The sequence below is a fragment of the Protopterus annectens genome, chromosome 3.part0 (genome assembly GCF_019279795.1).
Source record: "Protopterus annectens isolate FY-2018-M chromosome 3.part0, PAN1.0, whole genome shotgun sequence".
Lineage (NCBI taxonomy): Eukaryota > Metazoa > Chordata > Ceratodontiformes > Protopteridae > Protopterus > Protopterus annectens.
Window position 1 is genome coordinate 1583916419 of NC_056731.1, and position 18984 is coordinate 1583935402.

At 47.2% G+C, this 18984-nt stretch overlaps 1 protein-coding gene across 1 annotated transcript in view; it reads right to left on the reverse strand.

Moving 5' to 3' along the window:
* Positions 1–7001: 7001 nt before the first annotated feature.
* LOC122796874 (cytochrome b-c1 complex subunit 7) overlaps positions 7002–18984 on the reverse strand; it is a 151952-nt gene continuing 139969 nt past the window's right edge. Inside the window, exon 4 of the mRNA XM_044065620.1 lies at positions 7002–7281. Within this exon, the coding sequence (XP_043921555.1) occupies positions 7204–7281 (78 nt within the window). The 3' untranslated portion in view covers positions 7002–7203. The remainder of the gene's footprint in view (positions 7282–18984) is intronic.

The window sequence follows — 18984 nt, forward strand, 5'->3', positions numbered from 1 at the left end:
CAGGTTAACTGCTTCAAGTATGTGAGAAGGGTGGTTGATTAAAAGGAAAGTCTTAATGAGGAGGTCAAAGCTAAATTCAAAGGGGTCACAACCAACTGGCACAAAAAGAGTCAGATAGTGTATGACAGAAGAATGCCAAAGAAGCTGAAAAGTAAGGTATACAAAACAGTGTGACCAGTTCTACTGTATGGCACAGACACCTGGGCAGTAAAAGGCACACTAATTGAAAAAGCTAGAGATGGAGATGAAATGCACATGATGAATGACAGGACATACACTGTGGGACATACTAAGAATCAGGAAAACAAAACAGAAGCCAAAGCAGTTCCAATTGCGGAAAAATCAAAAAACAAGATTATGGTGGTTTGGACACACACACACACACACACACACACACACACACACACACACACACACACACACACACACACTAGAATATGACAATCTGGTTAAGATGATTTTGGAAAGACCGGAAGTAGGCAAGAGGAAACAAGGGCAACCATCAAAAATATGGATGATGTGTGAGAGAAGTCCTGCAACAGTCAGACCTGACTGTCAAAGAAGGCAGTGTGTGGTAGTGAATTGACAGATTGTAACGGTTGACAGAAAGTACAGTTTTGTAACTACCATAAATGTCGATGTCCGATAGATATGCAACTGCAGTCCTGACATATGGGTTGTCCTGCCTCAGGCAGCCCTTCGGTCGGCCGGATTCCAAAGTCTGGGTCCGGCGTCGGCTGATGTCGCCTCCTCCCCGTCAGAGCGGCTGGAGTATAAAGGCATCCGCCGACGCCATCTTCTTCAGTGTTTCTTGCCCCAGATGCCAGGTGCCCTCCACGGAAGGCTAGAATTTGTGAATGGATAAGCAAAAATTTCCAGACATGCACAACAGTAATAAACAGATACAGCACAACAGATATCCCCAGCTAAACAGGAGAGGGGGAAAGGACCCAAGGGAAAAAGCAGAGGGGTAGGAGGGAGGGAAAACCTGACTGCAGCTGCATATCTATCGGACATCTATATTTATGGTAGGTACAAAACTGTACTATGTCCTTCAATAATGCAACTGCAGTCCTGACATATGGGTTGAATACCATAGCCAAGCTGGGGGTGGTAGGATCTAAGCAAGGGATGGTGTAGCTAAAAGACCCTGCAGGACTGCAGAAGCAAAGCCTGCTCGGGATATGGAGTATAAAGGCAGGTTGTAGTGTCTGGTAAATGTATGCACGGAGCTCCATGTAGCAGCCTCTAAAATGTCCTTTGTAGCCACTCCTCTTAGAAAGGCTGTGGATGTGGCTATAGCTCTGGTTGAGTGTGGTCTTATATTGGCTGGCACACCCTTTCCATGGAAGGAGTTAACAGAATCTGATGCAGTGTCCAATCCATTTTGAAATTGTTTGTTTGGAGACTGCCTTTCCTTGCACTCCGGCAGCATAGGCTACAAATAGTTGGTCAGACTTCCTGGTGGTCTTTGTTCTGTCCAAGTAGTAGCGTAATTGTCTGTGTATGTCTAAAGTATGCAGCAGCTTTTCCCCTTTATTTTGAGGATTGGGAAAGTAGGCAGGTGAATTGCTTGATTTAGAGACACCCTGGATATCACTTTTGGCATGAATGAAGGATTGGTCTTTAGAGAAACTCTGTCCTGATGGAAAATGAGAAAGGGAGGTACTGCCATGAGGGCCTGTATCTCCGAGACTCTTCTTGCTGAGGTAACAGCCAAAAGGAAGACCGTTTTCCAGGAGAGGAATTGCATTTCTGAAGATGCTGCTGGTTCAAAAGGAGGAAGAGTTAATTTTTCCAAGACGTAGTTGAGGTCCCATGCAGGAACTGGTGGTTTCCTGGGAGGTTTGATATTCTTTATCCCTCTTAGAAACTGTCTTAGCAAGGGATGCGAAAACAGGTGGGTTACAGTTGTAATTTGCTGAGATTGCTGAAGCGTGGATTTTAATGGAAGAATACGAGAGGCCATTATGAAACATTTCTGCCAAGTATTCTAATATCTGAGGTATGCTCATCACTGATGCATCCTGTCCCTTTTTGGCATTCCAGATGATGAATCTCTTCCACTTGGCCGAATAGGTTTTTCTGGTGGAAGGTCTGCGTGCTTCCAACAAGATTTCCTGAACCTTTTCGGAGAGGAGGACATGGGACAAAGTCATGGAACCCTCCAAGCTGTCAGTTGTAATGTTTGCAGGTTTTGATGAACAGTCCTGTAATTGTGTTGAGTTAGGAGCAGAGGCCATTGGGGTAAGGGCCACGGTTTGGTGCGAGTTATGCTCAGTAGCAAGGGATACCAATGCTGCCTCGGCCAGTCTGGAGCTATCAGTATTCCTTTTGGTTGCTCTGCTTTGATCCTTCAGTAACACCTTGGTCAGTAATGGTAGAGGAGGGAATGCATAAATTTTTAGGGTATTCCAGCTGAAGGAGAGAGCATCCATTCTCCAGGCTAGAGGATGGTGTGTCCTTGAGCAGAACCTATCCAGGTGGTGACTGAGATGAGAAGCGAATATATCTATGTCCGGTCTTCCCCATGCAGTTATTTGTGAGAAAATGTGTGGATGCAGCATCCATTCGTGTGGATCCACGAAATTACTCAACCTGTCCGCCAGTACATTGTCCTTGCCCGGAACAAACTGGGATTGCAAATGGATGTTCAGTTTCAGGGACTTTTCCCAAAGAGCCATTGTAAGTCTGCAGAGGGGATAAGAGCGAGTGCCTCCTTGTTTGTTTATATACCACATGACAGTGGTGTTGTCTGTCCTTATTAGCAGATGGCCTTGTTGAAGAGATTTTCCAAAGGCTTCTATTGCATGCATCACTGCCAACATCTCTTTCTGATTTATGTGCAGAGGCATTTCCGTGGGAGTCCATTGACCTTGAATGCATCTGTCCTCCATGTGCGCCCCCCATCCATGATCTGAGGCGTCTGTTGTAATGGTTTGACTTGCTTGAACTTTGTTGAAGGGCATGCCTTGGTTTAAATGGCTTGGCTTGAGCCCACCACAAAAATTCCCTTTGCAGACATGGAATGAGTGGTATTACGTCTTCTAGGTTGTGGCTGTGTTGAGACCATAAGCTTTTTAGATACCATTGTAGCTTTCTCATGTGTAGTCTTGCCAGAGGGATCAGAAGGATGCAAGATGCCATGAAACCCAGGGCCTGCAGGATCTTCCTTGCGGTCAGCTGGGTAAGTTTTGCTAGGCTTTTGAAGTAATCTGGTAAATGCTGTTGTTTCTCCTCTGTGAGGAAAGCCATTTGTGATTGTGTGTCCAGTTTCGCTCCTAGAAAAATAATCTTTTGGGATGGTAATAGTCTTGATTTTTGAATGTTGACTGTGTATCCCAAAGCCTGTAGCAACTGAATGACATAGTCCAAGTTTTCTATCAATGCTTGTTTGCTGTCTGCTTGTATGAGGCAGTCGTCCAGGTAAGGGTATATTTGAATCCCCTGGAGTCTGCAATGTCCAACTACTGATGCCAGGCATTTCGTGAATACTCTGGGCAGTAGATAAGCCAAACGGCAATGCTGAGAATTGATAATGCTCTGTTCCTGCAAGAAATCTGAGGTATCTTCTGCAGCTGTGTCTGATTGGGACATGCAGGTATGCCTCCTTGAGGTCCAGAGTAACCAGCCAAGACCCCTTGCCCAGCATGGGAAGGAGTTGCTGTAACGTCAGCATTTTGAATTTTGGCACAATGAGAAAGGTGTTTAGAACAGACAACTCCAGTATAGGCCTCCATTGCTTTTCTTTTCTTGGAACAAGGAACAGTCTTGAATAGAATCCCTGGCCTTGTTCCTGAGGAGGAACCTTTTCTATAGCTTTTATTTGTAACAGCTTTGCAACTTGTAAGAGAGCCTCTGCCCTTTGATTTTGTGGCAGGTTTGGCATGCCTTGTCTCGTTGGTAAGATGTGGAAGTGGAACCTGTAACCTCTGTCTATTATGTCCAGAATCCATTTGTCCTTGGTTAAAATGTGCCAGTTCTTTGAGAATAAGGATAATTTTCCGCCTAGAGGTGCTTCTCTTTGAGCCTTGGTAGGCGGAGTGATAGTCAAGTCATTGTGACTGTCCCTGTGGTGCAGGTGAACTCCCTGCGCCACTTCTTTGATTTGGTGGTTGCCATTGGCGGCCCCTGTAGGAGCCTCGGTATTGCCCTCTACCTCGAGCACGCCTGTTCTTTCCCCTTTGAAACTTGTCTGAGTCTGGAAAGGACCAATTCTTAGAAGGCCAATTCCTGCTGAATCTGGGAGGCTGAACCTGGAGGAAATCCTTGACAGTCTGTACCGATTTTGCCTTTTCCTCAATAGACTTCAACACATCCTGTGCATTAGCACCAAAAAGCTTCTGTTTTTCCAGAGGTGCATCCAGGAGCTTAACTTTAACATGGTCTGGCAATGGCTGTTCTTTCAACCAAGCATGTCTACGTATAACGGCCCCTGTCATGGCTGCCCTACATGAAGCTTCCAATGCATCATAACCACACTGAAGAAAATGATTGCTAACCTGCTGAGTGTTATGAACCAAATCCTTCAATACCTTTATATCTATAGGCTCAGGAGAGGCTAACTTTTTCTGCAAATCATCCATTAAGTAATCCTGGTACTGAAACGTATGAAAAAGGCAGTTGAGTGACCTCATGGCAAGGGTGGAAGAGGTATAAACTTTTTTGCCCCATCTCTCCAGGGACCTAGCTTCCCTGTCAGCGGGCAGAGGGTTTTTGGCCGAGGAAGCAGCCACTGCCTTGGGGCCCTGTGAAATAGTCTCTAAATCCACAGAGTGGGCCTTAAAGAGATGCTTGTGGGTTTCAGGGACCCTGTAATATCTGTCAGGTTTGGCAGGAGCAGGAGGGAGAGAATCAGGCGAAGCACTGGAGTCTGAGTAAACATCATCAAGGACATCCAACACTGGAGGAATAGCTAAAGGTCTGTGTTGGGGTAGCTTAAGGAAGGTACGTAGCCTTTTCCTGGAGTCAGAGAATTCCTGACCCTGCCACTGAAAATGTTCTCTCATGGAGTGGAGAACTTCACCAAAAGAAATATCCTCTGGAGGGGAGGCAGAGGGAATTGAATCCTCAGCATCAGAGTCCTCATAGGCCTGGAAGGATTCTTCCTGGGTATCTGAGTGCTCTGAATCCCCAGAGGCTTCATCTGAAGAAAGGGTGTCTGTCTGCTCAGTTAGAGGCCTTTTATCTGCAGGCGACTGAGAACCCCTGATAAGAGAGATTAAATCTGCAGCAAGAGTCATGATCTGTCTATCAGAAGAGGGGCCCTGAGCAGTAGGCTTAGGATGGGCCTTGGGCTGGCTGGCAGCCTTAGCACGTGCAAAGGCCTTGATGGACATGGATACCGGAGGCCTAGCTGCCCCACGTGCAGGGGTAACCTTTTCCACAGGAATGGTGTCGGGTAAATCCAGAGCTTCGATCTCTGGAGGAAAATCAACTACCGGCACCGGTGAAATCTCCGGGACCGAAGAACGCGTTAAAGCGGTGTCAGCCTAGGGCGGTAGAATTACCGCTTCCGAAGGGACCGAAGCACTCGCAGAGGGCTTAGGTGTGGTATCGGTGGAAGACGCAGGCTGAGGATGTCGGTCCCAGTTCTTGCGTTTTTTGGTAGATTGAGTAGTCGGTTGTTCCGACGGCATGATACAAGCGAAAGATTCGCCAAAAAAGTCTTCGGCAAATTCTGCCCGGCACCCGAGTGTGCACTTATTAAAGCAAGCACAGGCCGAAACGTTGTGGTCTGGGCCCAGGCAAGGGAGGCAGTAAGAATGGAAGTCCTTATGAGGTATTTGTTTACCACAAGACAAACAATTATTAACTTTTTCAATTTTTTCTGACATCGGCTGAGGCAAGAAAAAATGTTCCCCAACGGGGTACTTAGCTTTTAGATGACTTCGGTAACTGAAAACACAGGAGCTGACCGACCAGCACTTGCGAACTGCTTCTGCTTCGGGCACCGCGCGGCAAGAAAGACTGAAGATGGCGTCGGCGGATGCCTTTATACTCCAGCCGCTCTGACATCGGGGAGGAGGCGACATCAGCCGACACCGGACCCAGACTTTGGAATCCGGCCGACCGAAGGGCTGCTTGAGGCAGGACAACCCATATGTCAGGACTGCAGTTGCATTCTTGAAGGACATCACCCCAACTTCATACAGAAGGGGGGGGGGTTGATGACTTTGAAGATGGCTGAAGATGCTCAAGTTTGTGCGAGCAGGTGTCCAAAATGGACTGCCAGGAAGCAAAAATAATGCAAAAATGTTGGCTAAGCAACACAAGTCACAGCTTTGAATTACAATGTTCTAATTTCCTTTCTGATGCTCTGAAATGCACTCTTCAAGACTAATGCAGATTTGTTAACACATGTAGATAATGAAGCAATGAAATGCACACAAAAAAACAGCAATGAAAATATAATCATGTAAACAAACCAATTCCTTTAAAAGGACATAAACCACAAACATAACGCCAACACACCCACCCATATCGCTCAACATCTTTGTGCAAGAAATCTGGACAAACCCAGAAAGAATGTGGGGCAAAGGCTCAAAAATAGGGACAGAGTTTAAATACTGTTCCTATAAACTTAGAAAGTTGCTAGAATAAAATGTTTAGCATTATTACATATTTTCTGAATGATATAAAGTCTGAAACTCAAGTGTTTGTCTTTATTTAGTATTACTTAGTGACATCAATATTCAATAATTTACCAGAAAACCACACATTTTACGAGGAACAGACCAAAAATGAGGCAAAAATGTGGACATTCTGCGAAACTCTGTACAGCTGAGGTATGCAACCCACTAACAGTCGGATCCATTCCCCTTCTCCACTGATGACTTTAGTTACATACAGAAAGATTCAGAAATTTAGCTGGACTAATGTTCGCATGTACTAAAATCCATTACTCTTGTAGCAAAATGAAAAGTTAGAACTCAAAAAAGTGAAACATTTTAGGAAGACATTAGAAATTTAAGCTTAATTGCACATACAGCGAAGACTGATTTCAAGGAAACAGCAGTTTTAATACCTTTTTTGCACAAATATACATATATGCAAGGACAGTAAGTTACAGTTCTTCTCCAAATAGGCTGAAATCAGGCTTTCATTCATAAGAGGACTCATCTGAGCTGCAAAAAAGGTGCATATTTAAAATATTGTAGTCCACTCATATTAAATATAACAAAATAAAAATATGTAGTCAGTTTATTTCTTGTCCCATTCTGCCTTCTCCTTCCTTTCACAGATGACTTCCTTCAGGTATGGTTCTAGGTATGGCACATCCTGGGAAGAATAGAATTACTATTATTCAGGACTGTAAGACATGATATTTATTACGCACTAATAGTATAGAATGAATTAAAACTGTGAAGACTGAAACAAAAAGTTAAGAAAATTTCATTACATAGAGACAAGTGAAAAAGCTATTCCCCTTAAAACCGTACCTTTCATTTCTTATAACAATGACATTTTGAGCACATTTCTAAAGATTCAATGCATCACTACTACCTCCTGAAAGAATAAAAGTGGACTTAACAGAGATTTTCACATACAAGGTGAACGAGATCAGTCAATACCTGGGGCAATAAGGAGTTTCTAAATGCAATGCTATTAACTTCCAAATGTTTAAAATAAAAGTTATGTCTTACCATAACGTTCCATCTTTGTTGTTCATCTTCTTTCATTCATCACTGATGGGTCCAGTTCCGAGCCCTTGGAACAGAGTCTGCCTACTACCAAGCTTGCACCAGCCAAAAAACTCTCAAGCTAAGTCTCTACCCAGAATGCCTTTCTCTACATTACATCAGATAAGACTTTGCTAAGAAAAAGGAAGTAAAGCCAAGGCCACCCTCTACGCAAGTACCCTAGGGCACCACTTAGACCCAAAGCATCCCCCAGGTGCTTTGGAGAGGGAAGGAGGGCGGGAAGTGATGAAAGAAAGAAGAAACACAGATGGAACATTATTGTAAGACATAACTTCTTTATCCGATGCTGTTCATCTTCTTTCCATTCATCACTGATGGGACAGAATCCCAAGCTACCTTGAGGTACATGGCTGGCCCTTACAGAAGAATATTCCAGAGTACCATTGAGCCGAAGGCAGCTCTCCCTCTGGAGACCAGGCCCAACTTGTAATGGATTGATAATGGTATGAGACTTGGCCCAAGCAGCTGCTGCGCAGATGTCATCCATGGAAGTCCTGGAGTGAAACGCTATAGAAGTTGCCATAGATCTAGTGGAGTGGGCTTTGACTTTTGGCATGGCTTCATTATGGAGGGAATAGGTGAAACGTATGCAATCCCTTAGTCATCTTGATAATGTAACCTTGGAAACAGCCTCTCTCATTTTGGACCCCAAAAAGGAAGTGAAAAGCTGAACAGATCTATGGATAGGTTTGGTCCTGTCTAGGTAAAATGTCAATTGTCTATGCACGTCTAAGGAATGAAGGAAATACTCTCCTCGATTGGCAAAATTCAGAAAAAACATTGGTAGATCAATGGACTGGTTAATAGAGAATTCAGAAACAACTGTGGGAAGAAAGAATGGGTTCGTCCAAAGTGACACTGTCTTTATGAAAGAGCAGATACGGCCTCTTGATACACAATGCCTGCAGCTCCAAAACTCTTCTGGCAGAGGTAATGGCTACCAGAAACAAAGATTTCCAAGACAAAAACTTTAGGTCACACTTAGCAGCAGGCTCAAAGGGTTTTTGAGTCAAAGACTGGAGGACTAAAGTGAGGTTTCCATGGGCTGTCTGAGGAGGCCTGAGAGGAGAGGTCCCCTTGAGGAAAGCCTTGCAGAAGCGTTGAGAGATAAGAGGGGTGCCCATCTATACCATTGTGGAAACTTCTGTTAGATGCACTGTTACTGTAGAGGCAGAGGCTCCATTACCAAAAAATGTAGCCAAGTATTGACGCAGTGCAGTAACTGGAGCCAAATATGGGTCTAGGATGTTATCCTTGGACCAGAGGGAGAACCCTTTTCCACTTATCCCGATATAGTCTTCTGGTAGATGGTTTGAGAGAGGCCAGAATGAGGTCTTGACCAGGGGAGGAGAGATTAGCTTGCCTGGTGACTAGTGGAAGTGGAGAAACCAAGCTGTCAGCTTGAGACAGGACAGGTTTGGGTGACTCAACCCTCAGGGATGAGTAATTAGATCTGGTAGAGGGTCCAGAATCCACGGTAGGTATACTAGGTGAGGCCGAAGAAAGGGGAACCAAACTTGTCGAGGCCATAATGGGGATACGAGGATCACCTTGCATCTCAACAGAAGAGCTTTCTTTAGAAATTGTGGAATCAAAGGAATGGGAGGATGGGCGCAGAATTCGCGTGGGTCATTAGTGGATCAGAGCATCCCTCGGTGGCTTCCCCTCTGGGGAAGTAGGGCAAAGTAGCTGCTGCACTTGGTGTTTGATGGGGAAATGAAAAGACTGCAGCAAGGCTGGCCCCAGTGGCTAAATATTACAGATGCCACCTCGGGGTTTGGGACCACTCGTGGGGCATGAAGATTCATCTGCTTAGTTTGTCTGCAATCACGTTGGAACTTAGCGGGATATGCGCTGCTATCAGAAAGTGGTTGGAAGTCATCGCCCACTGCCAAATTCTCATGGCTCCTCGACACAGGGGATAGGACTTGGTTCCTCCTTGTTGATGCACCAGATCACGGACATACTGTCTGATTGAATTGCAACTGTCCCGAAGGGAGAGCCAAATGGAAGGCCTGCAACTAACAGCACGGCTCTCCGTTCCAAAACACTGATATACAATTGGGCCTCTGAGGTGGACCATGTGCCTTAGACAATCTTTCCCTGCAAATGCCCCCCCCACCTGATCAGGGAAGCATCCGTGGTCACTATGGCTGTGGGATGGGGGCTGAAATGGGCGGCTCCACAGATCTAGGTCTGGCCTCATCCACCAGGTCCTGTTTGCAGGAGTTGGTTATTCGAACCTTGCAATCCAGGGGATGACAGTTTGGGAACCACTGACAAAGAAGGAGCCACTGCAGAAGACACATATGTAGCTTTGCTAGAGACACTACTGGAATTGACGGAGCCATAGAACCTAGGGCCTGAAGAACGTCCCTTGCAGAGGCTGTTTGGGAAAGAATCACCTAGAGTTGAAACCTCAATCGATGAAGTCTGTGAAATGGGAGTGATACCAGACAGGACTGAGTATTGAACATTGCTCCAATGAACTCTTTGTTGTGTAGGAATAAGATTTGATTTCTCCCAATGTACCGTTATTCCCAACAATTTTGCCAGAGAGTACAGTGCAGCGTTGTTACTAGAAGTTGCTTGGTGGGAGGTGGTAAGGAGCCAGTAGTCTAGATATGGAAACACCCCGAATCCTTTTAGTCTCAAGTGAGCTGTTACCACTGCCATGCATTTCGTGAACACTCTGGGAGCTGTAGAGAGACCGAACGGCAGGGCACGGAATTGGTAATGACTGGCTCCTAGCCAGAAGAGAAGCAGACGCCTGGAGCATTTGTCCATCTTGATGTGGTAATACGCATCCCTGAGATCTAAAGAGCACATCCAATCGTCTTCTATTAAAAAGGGGAAGATAACAGTGACCATACAGAATTTAGTTTGGGTGACAGACTTGTTTAAACTGCAGAGATCCAAAATAGGTCTCCAGTCCCCTCTTTTTTGGCACCAAAACGGATCTAGAGTAAAATCTGGATCCGCACTGGTCTGGTGGGATTGGCTGGATGACTTTCTTTTGAGACAGCTTTATAATCTCTGAAGCTGCTTCTTCCCTTTCACTGGGTGGAATGTAGGGAAGTTTTCTTGGAAATTTTGGCTGACAAAAAAGGGGAAAGGTGTAACCTCTGGTGATAATGTTCTGCACCAAATGATCGGTGGTGAGAGATCGCCAGGCAGCTTGGTGCAGAGAGGGAGAGGGAGAGAAACAACCCCCGACTGCTTCCAGAGGTAAGCAATTGGGCCACCCCTCAGGAGCACTGATGGTCCAGAGGAGGAGTCCCTGGAGCCTTGGTTGCAAGGACCCCCTCTGCCCCCATATGGGCATCGTCCGGAATTTTTACCCCCCACCTCTGGGATATCACCACCACATGCGGCACAGAATGGTACCCCGAGATTTCTTATGCCACATTTTCTCACTCCTCCGATTCCTGGAGAAGATACTTTGAGGGTTGGAAAACCGTAGGAATACGGCAGACAGGGTTTTTCCATCTTGTTCACACCTGGCTAGCATGCCCTTCACTTTGGAACCAAAAAGGGATGAAGCTTAGATGGGAGCATTCTGAAAGGCAGACTTGACGGGATCCATGAAGTCACAAATGCGCATCCAGACATGACACCTCATAACAATGCCCGAACCCGCTGCTCTAACCGCCCTTCAGCCGCGTGCGAGATCAACCTCATGGGCGAGTTAGATAAGGATTCCAGAGTTGCGAGCTGTGGGGCCACTTTGTCCCTGACCTCGTCAGACAACAGATCAGCAAGCTTCCCTAAGAATATGGAGATCAGGTCCCTCTGGAGCCTTGTAAAATGTGCCAAATAATTCAAGGATCATATAAACAAAAGTCACGGATACAAAAACATGCTTCACAAATCTGTTCACTGCTCAGGACTCCTTGTTAGGTGGGTGGACAGCGGGACTTTCCTCAGCCAAGTCCTATTTTGTGGCCACCGCCATCACCATAGCATCAATTGGTAACCCTTTGGACCAGTGCAGGTTCTCCTTGGAAGAGAAAAGAATTTTATCTGGTCTCTGTGGGATCGCATCAATGGAATCAGGATTCGTCCACGTGAGCTGCACGACGAGCTCGTTGGCAGGAGAGGTCATCCAAGAGGTAGAAGGCCAAGCATGAAAAGCCTGCAGGAACACGGACTCCTCAAAGGGTTGGAGGGGCTCCCAGTCACCTCTCTGCTTTAATACCTGCAGGATGTCTACGAAGGAGACATCAGGAGGTGACCATGGGGACCCTTCACCATCATAATCAGTGTCTTCCATTAAGGACTCCTCAGGGGAGTCTACGTGTTTCCGGTTGCATGTCTTATTAGCAGGCTCAGTGGTGAGTCTGTGAGGACTGCTAAAAGTGGGTACCCTGAACAGGAGTGTCCTGTGGCTTCTCTGTCCGGTGTCCGGGGGGGGGTTAAAACTGGGGTTCCGACATCAAAGGAGTGCTACCAGAAGCAAGAGCCCTCTTCACCACGTGGAAGACAGCCCCGTTTGAAGAGGGATGGTAGCCCAGAACAGAGAAAAACAACCTCGGGACTGAGGTCACACCCTGCTCCGATGGACCTGCCCTCATGAATGGAGCCCCGAGAAGGATCGGCACAGAAGCGGCCATCAGAGCAGAGGGAGGAACAGAGGAAAGAGTCTGCACCATACCATGGGCTGATGCTCCCATTCCCACAGCCCCAGACTGAGGAAGGACCGGTTCAGCGGGAACCGAAGACCAAAGGGACAAACTCTGAACCGAAGTGAGATGCACCATAGGCACCGAGGAGATGGGTTCCAAGAAGGATGCCTCTGCAGAGGCTTTGAACCAAAATGGTCGAAGGAGGAGTGTAAGAGAGAGTCCATGGATAAGGCAACCCAAGTCCTGTAGGTGGATGGGTCTTACAAAGCGGCTATGAACAGCTACAAGACGCACCACTTAGTGTTCAGAAAGGCTACTGGTGGACCTAGTGGATACTCCAGATAGAGAGAGTTAGGACAATGGAGAAAAGTGCTGCACACTTGGCCCAGAAAGGGGTCTATGGAGGAGGAGTATCGGGTCAGTGGTGCAAGGTTTGCCAGCACCGAAGTCCCGTTTCAAAACCGGAAGCAAAGGGGTCAGATCCAGTGAGGTCAGTACAACGCACGATGCCGAAGTGGCACTCTGAACCAAAACAGTCTGTTCCAAAATGGAAACTGGTGGTGTAGTCGAAAGTATGCCCCGAGCCAAAGTAGCTACAAGTGACCAAGTCGAAACAGGTGTAGTAAGATCTATGATCAGTGCCTGAGGGAGGACCAGTGCCAAAACAGGCATTGGTATCAAAGGTTTTGAGATAGTCTGAGCAGAGGAAGGCAGAGCCGAAGAGGCAGATTTATGCTCCTAATATAACTTGGGGACCTTAGATTTTCCAGGATTGCTCCGATTACCCGATGGTGAAGGAACCAAATGGGACCTCTTTTTGTCCTTAGGAGATGTTGAGACCTCAATCGCAGAAATGGCCTCTGAGAAGGGAAACTTTAGCAATATTTTTGCGCTCATTAAGAGTGCGTTGGCTGAAGCTCTGACAAATATCACATGGAGGCTGCAACGAAAAGTGGGCCACTCCCAAACACTATACACAGTCATTATGAGAATCACTGTTGGGTAACTTGCCTTTACAAGAAGTACAATGCTGAACGCCTGAAGTACCCTTGACATCTTGACAGAAAAAAAAAAAAAAAAAAAAAAAACCACAGCCAACTGTATAATCCAACTACAATGAAGTCAACTCCGTTCAAAAAATCCCACAAAATACTAGCAATATATCAATACACTTAAGGGAAACATATGAATAAAGATGAAAGCTAACAGATTAAACAGGAGAAATAATACCAACTATTGTATTGAAATACAAGTGTAAAGGAAAAGGCCGTACCAACAATGGTACTTGAAGTTTACCAACGGTAACAATGGTAGAGCGGAGAGAATAACCTTGGACAGAAGAAAACTACGCTAGCAATGCTAATGGTTTAGTAAAATATGAAGATATCCAAAATATTTCTCACAAATATAAAACAAGATTTCACTTGGCCAAGAGCTCGGCTGAAACATGGCTATACAGCTACATGGGAAAAAGGTCTCAGGTAACACGGAGGAGGGCATTCTGGGTAGGGACTTGGCTTGAGAGTTGGTTTGGCTGGTACGAGTTTGGTAACAGGCTGACTCATTTCAGAGGGCTCTGAACAGGACATAACAGTGAGGAATGGAAAGATACACATCAGATTAGAAAATACAACTTACACTTCTACTCCACTGCCATCATTTCAGAAGTGATGTAATGCTACTAAGACTTGCATTTACTTACACGCCCTGCAGACAAAAAAAAAATAGGGTAGGTAGTGCATAAATGACTAGAAAACACCGACTACAGGGGGAAAAATTAAGCTGCAATTTCCAGTAAACTGCTGTTTGTAACTAATCAAAAATATATAAAAAAAAAAAAAAAAATTCAAATCGAGAAGACAGTCTTATTTTGCACTTCCAAATACTAATTTAAAACAGCAGGGATGGGACAAACTTTGTCAGCCATAAAAACAAAGCTGAAGTTTACACGACAGTTTTACTGACTACTAAACAAGTTGGAAAGCAAGCTTTAAATAGGATAAAATATGATGAAAAAGATGAAAGATAGAATTAGAAGTTATGTACTCACCATAACGTTCCATCTGAGTAGGTGACTTCATTTGGATGCAACCTGTGGGCATCGGATCCGACCTCGGATCCGAGCCGGCATTTCAAAAGCTTTAGGCTCCGAGCTCCTAGCTCCTCCCTCTTACCCATAACCCCTTGCCAAGCCCTGACTGACCTCAGATTGAGTTTGCCTAAATAATACTGACTACAGTACATGAACAAAAGCATAAATACTCGCTCTATAAAGGTCAGGGGATGGAGAGGATAGTTGCATCAAATGAAGTCACCTACTCAGATGGAGCGTTATGGTGAGTACATAACTTCTAAATCTGAAGTAGGCAGACTTCATTTGTCTGCAACCTGTGGGACAGAGTCCCCAGCTACCTGAATCTTGGGCGGCCGTCATGGAAGGATGTTCCAGAGCACCGCTGAGCCAAAGGATGCTCTTCCTCTGGAAACAACATCCACTTTATAATGAGAAATAAAAGGTATGAGGCGAGGCCCAAGTAGCTGCAGCAGATATCATCCAAAGAAACACGGGACTTAAAGGCGGCCGGCGTGGAGACTGCCCTAGTAGAATGAGCGTAACCCTCTGTGGAGCAGGTCTACCTGAGTGTCATAAGCCTGCAGAATACAATTAGCAATCCACCTAGATAGTGTGACTTTAGACACTGCTTTACCCAAAGCAAATTTAGCAAAGGAGGCAGACAGCTGATCTGATTGCCTGTGACCAGCTGTTCTGTGAATATAAAATCGTGGTGTCTATGAACATCCAAGAATGTAATTTGTATTCTCCTTTGTTTGAGTACTTGGGAAAAACACAGGTAAATTGATTGACTGGTTGATATTAGATTCTGAAGAGACCTTGAGGAAGAAAAGATAGATTGGTCCTGAGGCACACCCTATCTGGAAAGAAAGAAAGGTAAAGGCTTGACGCATAGAGCCTGAAGTTCAGACACTCTTCTGGCTGAAGGGATAGCTACTAAGAAGGCAGTCTTCCAGGAAAGGTACTTTAGGTCTGTAGAAGCTGCAGGCTCGAAGGGAGGAGCAGTAAGGGCTTGCAGAACTAAGGATAGATCCCAAGGTGGTACAATCTCCTTGACTGGAGGCCTCAATAAAAAAATCCCTTTGAGAAAGGTTTTGCACAATTTAGCCGTCATGAGGGAGCTGTCTCATGACCAATGTGATAATCTGAGATGGCTGCCAATTGTACCTTAATCATTGGAAGAACTTGCCCCTTGATGAAAGAGATCTGTTAAAAATCCAGCACTGCTGACATAGGTGCTGAGAAAGGATCCAAAGTTCTCTGAAGCGCCCAAATAGAGAATCTCTTCCATTTACTCCGATAAACCTGCCTGGTGGAAGGTTTATGAGCTGCCACTAAAATGGCCTTGACGGTGGCGAGATACCGGAGTCCTAATCAAGGATGGAACTGGAGCAGCCAAGCTGTCAATTTCAGGGTGTGTAGATTGGGAACCGAAATTCCCAGAGGGTGGGAGATGAGATCGAATCGGATCCAGAATCCAGGGTGGATTGATTTTGTGAGACCATACAAAGGGAACCAGGGTTGTGAGGCCAGAGCGGGGCAATGAGAATCATTCTGCTCCCAAACTGTTGGCTTTCTGCAGAAGCCTCTGCATCAGAGGTAGTGGAGGGTAGGCATAAAGGAGACCGGGAGGCCAAGCATGCACCAAGCGCATCTCTCGGGAATTCCCTGGTGGGAAGTAGAAGCGAAGAAATTGTGCATTTGGCGTTTGAGGGAGAGGCAAAAGATGCTTAACAGGGTTGCCCCCAAGCAGCAAAAATCTTCTTAGCTACCTGAGGATTGAGAGACCACTTTCGTGAGGTGACAGAATTGTGCGACTGAGTTTGTCCGCATAGGATGTTGGATTTTCGGAATGTGCGTTGTTACCAGAAAGCGTTTGGTGGAAGTGCCCATTCCCAGACTCTCATGGCCTCTCGACAAAGGGGATGGGACCTGGTTCCTCCCTGTTTGTTGATGTACCAGACTACCGACATGTTGTCTGTCTGAATCATAATAGTCCCTGAAGGAAGAGCATTGGTGAAGTGCTTTTAGCGCTAGGAGCACCGCCCTCATTTCAGGACATTTATATACACTTGGCGTCTCTGTGGGGTTCCACGTGCCTTGGACAATCTTTCCAGGGAATGCCCCCACCCGAGGCAGGGCGTCCGTGGTCACTGTGGCCGAGGGAAAAGCAGCACAAAAGGTCTCCCTGTCAGGGGCTCCGGAGACAGAAGCCACCAAAGAAGGGAATCCTTGCAGCTTTGCTGACCGCTGTCGGAGAGTTGAGAGGGAACTGAGAGGGACCACTGAACCTGAAGGGTCCATTGAAGAACCTGCATGCGTGGCGCATGAATAAGCGGGATAGCTGCAGCCATGAACCTAGGGCCCTCAGGACCCGAAGCTGCAGTCGGAAATAGTTTGCAGGACACGCTGCTACATGACACTTCAGGTTGGCAATTCTGTCTGGAGTGAGGAAGGCTACGCATTGACCTGGTGTTTAGCCTTCACTCCTATGAAATCTATAACTTGTGTGGGGTGCAGCAAAGATTTCTCCCAGTTGACAGTGATGCCCAACCTTGGGGCTAGTCGAAGAAAGTAGTCCCTGGCTGAGCACAGAAGATGCCTTGATGATGCTGTCAGAGGAGCCAGTCATCCAGGTGCGGAAGAGACCTGTAATCCCTGGAGCCTCAGGTGGGCGCTACAACAGCTAAGACCTTGGTGAACACCCTGGGGGCTGAGGTGAGACCAAAGGGAAGGGCCCTGAACTGATAATGACTGGCTCCCAGCCGGGCGAAGAAACCTCCTGGACCCGTTTGTCCATGCGAATGTGGTAGTCACGCATCCTTGAGGTCGATGGAGCACATCCAGTGTTCTCCCTCAAGGGAGTATAGATTGAAGGGTGACCATCGGAACTTTTGCTTGGTTACTGACAGGTTCAGCAGGGAAAGATCTAGATCGGTCTTAAGTCCCCATTTTCTTTGGCACTAAAAGAACCTGGAGTAAAACCCTGACCGGTTTGATCTGGGGATGCACTGGATAGCTCTTTTTTCTAGCAGCTGTCCAATTTGATAGCTACTGCCTCCCTTTGGTTGGTGGAACATCTGGGAGGCTGCGAGACCTAGGAACCTTGTACAGGGGAAGTGTATAACCTCTGGATATCACGAAGCACCCAATGGTCTGTTGTGATGGACTCCCAAGAAGTCAGGTGCCTCAGCGCCCCGACTGCCTCCAGGAGGCGGACAGCGGGCAACCCTTCAGGGCTGCTGCGTGGGCCTATCAGATAAGGTTCTCTGGACCCAAAGTTGCTAGGAGCCCCCTGCCTCTAGGGCGGCTGACCTCCCGTCCTCCTCTGCTGCGGAAGGGCTGGTTATCCGAGCAGGTTGGGACTGCCTGCGATTTCGGAACCACATCTTCTGTCCCTTTTGGTTCTTGAGAAGGACCTCTGGGGAACTGAAGCGGACTCCGGCGGCAGACAGCGTCTTCCGTCCTTTCGCTCTGGACTAATGTTTACGAACAGTCTTGCCAAACAAGGCAGAACCATGAAGGGGGCATGCGAAGGTGCCTTGAAGGGCTCTGCAAAATCACAGTGGCGGAGCCAGGCCTGTAAGCCTCATGACTAGGCCTGCTCCGGCTGGCTCTAAGCTCTCCCTCAGTAGCGTGAGAAAGCAGCCGCATAGATGTATTGAAACTGATCTGAGAGTGGCCATTGGTGGAGTATACTTGTTTATCCTCACTTCGACATGGACTCTGGAAGATACAGCGTATTCTTTAATCAGATCCGCTGCATCCTGATAGCGTGTGCCATGTAGTTCAAGCGCTCTCAAGAGAAGGTTGCTGAACTGAAAACTACGCTTCCCAATGCGATCCATCGGCGGGACTCCTTGCCCGGAGGATGCATAGAGGGACTCTCCTGGGCCAACTCCCTCTTAGTGGCTGCAGCCATCATCATGGCATCTACTGGGGGGCCTTTGCTCCAGTGAGTGCGGTCGCCCGAGGAGGAGAAAGGATACGGTCAGGGCAGCTTAGGTACAGGCTCAGGTGTCGGATCCTTCCACTTCGCTTCGGATGGATATAAGGTCCACCAGAGGTCGGCAGGAGGGACACCCAAAGAGGTAGATGGGCCCGCCTCGAATGCCTCCAAAAACACAGACTCGTCTGAGGAGGCCTTAGGCGAACACCACCCCCCACGATCCTCAACATTTCCATAATGTCTCCAAATGAGGCGTCTTCAGGGGTGACCTTGGGGAGCCTCCCTTCATCAAGTCTGTGTTGCCCGGTAGCGGACCGGGGAGTCCATGTGCCTCCTTTTGCACTTACGCTTCAGGGGTACTTCTTGGGGGCTGTCCGAGGAGTACTCTTCCGCAGCTGGATGTTCCAAGGGAACTTCTTGGGACATGAGGTGGGCTGTCCCTGGGACAGGCTGGTGGGGGCCTGGCCCAACTGCAGAGTGCGGGATGGAGCCGTGGCAGGGACCGGGGGGGTTCCGGTTTTTTCCCCCCCCAAACCCCCCGGTGGCCCCCTTTTCCAACCTCGGTGAAGGGGGCCCCGGGGGGAAAAGGGGGGGGCCCGGCTTTCTCCCCTAAAAACCCCCGGGGCCCCCCAC